The following is a 3480-nucleotide window of genomic DNA, read 5'->3' as shown; positions in this document are numbered from 1 at the left end:
TTTTTTTTTTTTTTTTTTTTTTTTTTTTTTTTTTTTTTTTTTTTTTTTTTTTTTTCGTTCTGATCTCCTCGAATTTTTGTTCCCGGGTTTCTTCAATCGACTTCGGATCGGCTGATTCCGGTGTGAGAAAGTTAGTGCGTTTAGTGTTCGATTGTTCATTGTCGTGACGCTTCAGAATAGATTGGGGACTTGATTTTGGTAATTATTTTTGAGAGTCCGTTAGGGTTTTGCATCTTTGCCGTAGAGAGAATTGGTTAGACTAAATTAAAAACCTTAATCCTTGCTTATAAGCTTTTGCTTCGTTCCGGGATGCTAATTTGACGATGAATCAAGGCGGCAATACTGAAACCTTAGTTCCTGCGCAACCTAGTTCGCTCGAGGTAATATATCTATTTCATTCCATAGCTTATAAATGTTATACATTGTGTGCTATTTATATTGAATTTCGTGGTTTACTTGGAAGTTAAACTGTATATGAAACTCGAAACAAAACGTGTTTGGCTCATTCATAAGTCGGAACCGCTTTCTGTTTTGGTACTTAATAAAGTCTGTGGATGTGCCCATACGAGTAGTGGAAACGTGACCTATTCTTCTAGGTCTCTAGCTCTGTATTGTGTTATTTCTACCTTGAGATTCGTTGAACTTGAACCTAATTACTTTATATGTTTGCTTTGCTTCTTGCGAAGAAATATTTGAGTTTTTTGTACATGCATTTTTGAGATATGGGGGAGAAAGGTGACTGAGTATTTTGTTCCTTCTTTCATTTTTTTGGCATGATTTTGGTGGAAGACTGTGGATTTCATTTTCCCAATCTTGACTGCAACAGTATAACACTCTAGCCAAGTTGCATGGATTTCGTTATATTCTGGTACCCTAGACATAGGTACAATCACAGGAAAATTAAGGGGGCCTTAGAATGATTATTTTAATTACTCATGTTGCATTAAAAAAATTCGATAAAGCAAGTGACGATTTTAGCTCGTCCTCATAGATGACTATTATTTTATTTCATGCATGTATGCGTGTTATGTTTATTTTATTTCTGGCTTTTGTAATCAGAGACATGAAATGAATATTTCTGTTACTTCCTGGCCATTTAGATTTTCATTGCATACAAGTTCAGTGGAGTTGTATGTATGATGGCAATGCTGACCTAATATATTTCCATATATATTGTTTTTCAGAATCAACACATTGGTGACGGAAATCAACCAGCGACGACATCAACATATCTGCCTTTGACATCCGCTCCAGAAGCCTTAGCATGGGCTAATCACAAGGTGGATGGCAGTTCCAATGAGAATGGGTTGCTCCCAAATTCCACTTTCCAATATAATCAACAAGTGCTCCCACCTGCAAGAAATGTACAAGATGGTCTAAACGTGTCTTCTGTTGCTTGTAGTTCATCAAGTTTTGTGACATCAAATGCGCCACAAGATTACAATGCCTATGCACCATATTCCAATTCTTCTGATCCTTATGGTTATGCAAATGCCGGTTACCAAGGTTACTATAACAACTATCAGCAGCAACCCAACCATTCTTATTCACAGCCTGTAGGAGCATATCAAAACACAGGTGCTCCTTATCAGCCCCTTTCCTCATATCAAAATACAGGGTTTTATGCTGGGTCTACAAGTTATTCAACCACTTACTACAATCCTGGTGATTATCAGACAGCTGGAGGTTACCCAACTAGCAGCTATAGCAATCAGACTACCTCCTCATGGAATGGTGGCAATTATGGAAATTATGTTCCTAATCAGTATTCTCAGTATACAACTGATTCTAGTGGGGCTTACAGTTCGAGTTCTACAAATGCAAATTCTCTACAGTATCAACAACACTACAAGCAGTGGGCCGATTACTACAGTCAAACAGAAGTTAGCTGTGCCCCTGGGACTGAAAAACTGTCCATGCCGGGTACTGCTAATGCAGGCTATCAGGTTCATGGTTCAACTAATTATCCTGCACCAAACAGCCAACCTCCACCTTCATATACCCCCTCATGGCGGCCAGAATCTGGTTCATCTGAACTGGTTTCTGCTCAGGTTTGAATTTCGTTTTTAACATGTATATGATTGGAATAACTTCTTGTATAAGTGCATGTACATTTTTAAAATTTTCTTTTATGTACTTGTGGTATAATTGATATGAAATTTATTTGTTCTATGTTGAATTTCATGCTTCTGTGGAGATGTGATAGGATAGCCAAATGGATAATTCTGTCTGCACTTAATTCTTTTAGTTTAACCATGATTATCTGTTTTATTTTTCTGCTCCCTTTTTTCCGTAATTTTGTACCTCTCTTTAGTTGTTTGAACTCATATTCATTTTGTCTCCTGTAAACCCTCGCATTTAAATATTGACTTTTGATTCTTTGATAAAAAGTTAGAACTGACATGGCCCATGGTTCATCTTATTCCTCTAATTGTCGATTTTTTGCTGTTTTATGTTTTTTGCAAGCTCAAAACTGCCCTCAATAGTTCTTTGCATAATGTTGATTACTTTCGTGACATCCTTAAATAATTGCAATTTATTGCGGACAATGCTTAAACTTTGTGATTATTTATAAAATTTGCAACGATTATTTGGTCAGTTGAACCACTATTCTTTTGCCCTTTTTTCCAGCCTGGTGCTGTAAGTAGTGGTAATCATGATGGTTACTGGAAGCATGGGACTCCAAATTCTCAAGTGCACCTTACTAATGCTACTCAACCTCACTTTGAAAAGCCTCTAGATTTAAAAACTTCTTATGATAGCTTTCAGGATCAACAGAAAAGTGCAGGTCCCCAGGGGCCCAATTTACAATATCCAGCACATTTGGCTCCCCAGAGCTATCAGTTACCCTCACAATCTGTTCCACCTTTGGAAGCTAGAAGGACCAAGCTGCAGATTCCAACAAACCCTAGGATTGCTTCCAATTTGAGCATACTAAAAACCAGCAAGGATAGCTCCACAGCTGATGCTGCTGTACAACCTGCTTACGTCAGTGTTTTGCTGCCTAAGCCAAATGAAAAAGAATTGTCCAATGATACTGCAGAGTCTGTCCTGAAGGTTCTTTTCTCATTTTCTAATTTATTTTCCTGAAAATAAATGCACTTTTTATGTATTTATGGGCCACTTGTTATAACAATGTACCGAAACGTCAACATATTAAACCATAACTCAATATCCCTCACATTGTTTCAAAGTAGTCTGAAGGATTGATATCCATAGCCGCAGAAGGGCAGCAGTGATCATTCTTTGTGCTTTTCATTTATTTGGTGTTGAATGTGCTATATAGAAGCCAGTGAAATTACAAAAACCTAATGCTTCCTATTTGAGCTTTAGCTATGAATTCCCTCGTACTTATGAATACGATAAAAGAAAAAGTTGTGGGGGTTATATGAAATTTTCGTTTAATTGAGCCCTGGAGTTGTAGATCCCTGTCACAACATATATATATATATATATATATATATTTTTTTTTTTTTTTTT

The 3480-nt window shown here is 36.8% G+C and overlaps 1 protein-coding gene across 3 annotated transcripts in view; it reads left to right on the top strand.

Moving 5' to 3' along the window:
• Positions 1-36: 36 nt before the first annotated feature.
• The window catches only part of LOC111466883 (SAC3 family protein A), a 9845-nt gene continuing 6401 nt past the window's right edge, over positions 37-3480 (top strand). For 2 of the 3 annotated variants that reach the window (XM_023111660.1, XM_023111593.1), the window contains exons 1-3: positions 37-380; positions 1185-2051; positions 2632-3057. In XM_023111660.1, coding sequence (XP_022967428.1) covers positions 324-380; positions 1185-2051; positions 2632-3057 — 1350 coding nt within the window. In that variant the 5' untranslated portion in view covers positions 37-323. The remainder of the gene's footprint in view (positions 381-1184; positions 2052-2631; positions 3058-3480) is intronic. The other variant, XM_023111751.1, reaches the window with a different exon arrangement.

Source organism: Cucurbita maxima, unplaced genomic scaffold (genome assembly GCF_002738345.1).
Source record: "Cucurbita maxima cultivar Rimu unplaced genomic scaffold, Cmax_1.0 Cma_Scf00001, whole genome shotgun sequence".
In the NCBI taxonomy this organism is placed as follows: Eukaryota; Viridiplantae; Streptophyta; class Magnoliopsida; order Cucurbitales; family Cucurbitaceae; genus Cucurbita; species Cucurbita maxima.
This window is presented reverse-complemented; position numbering and strand designations above follow the sequence as displayed.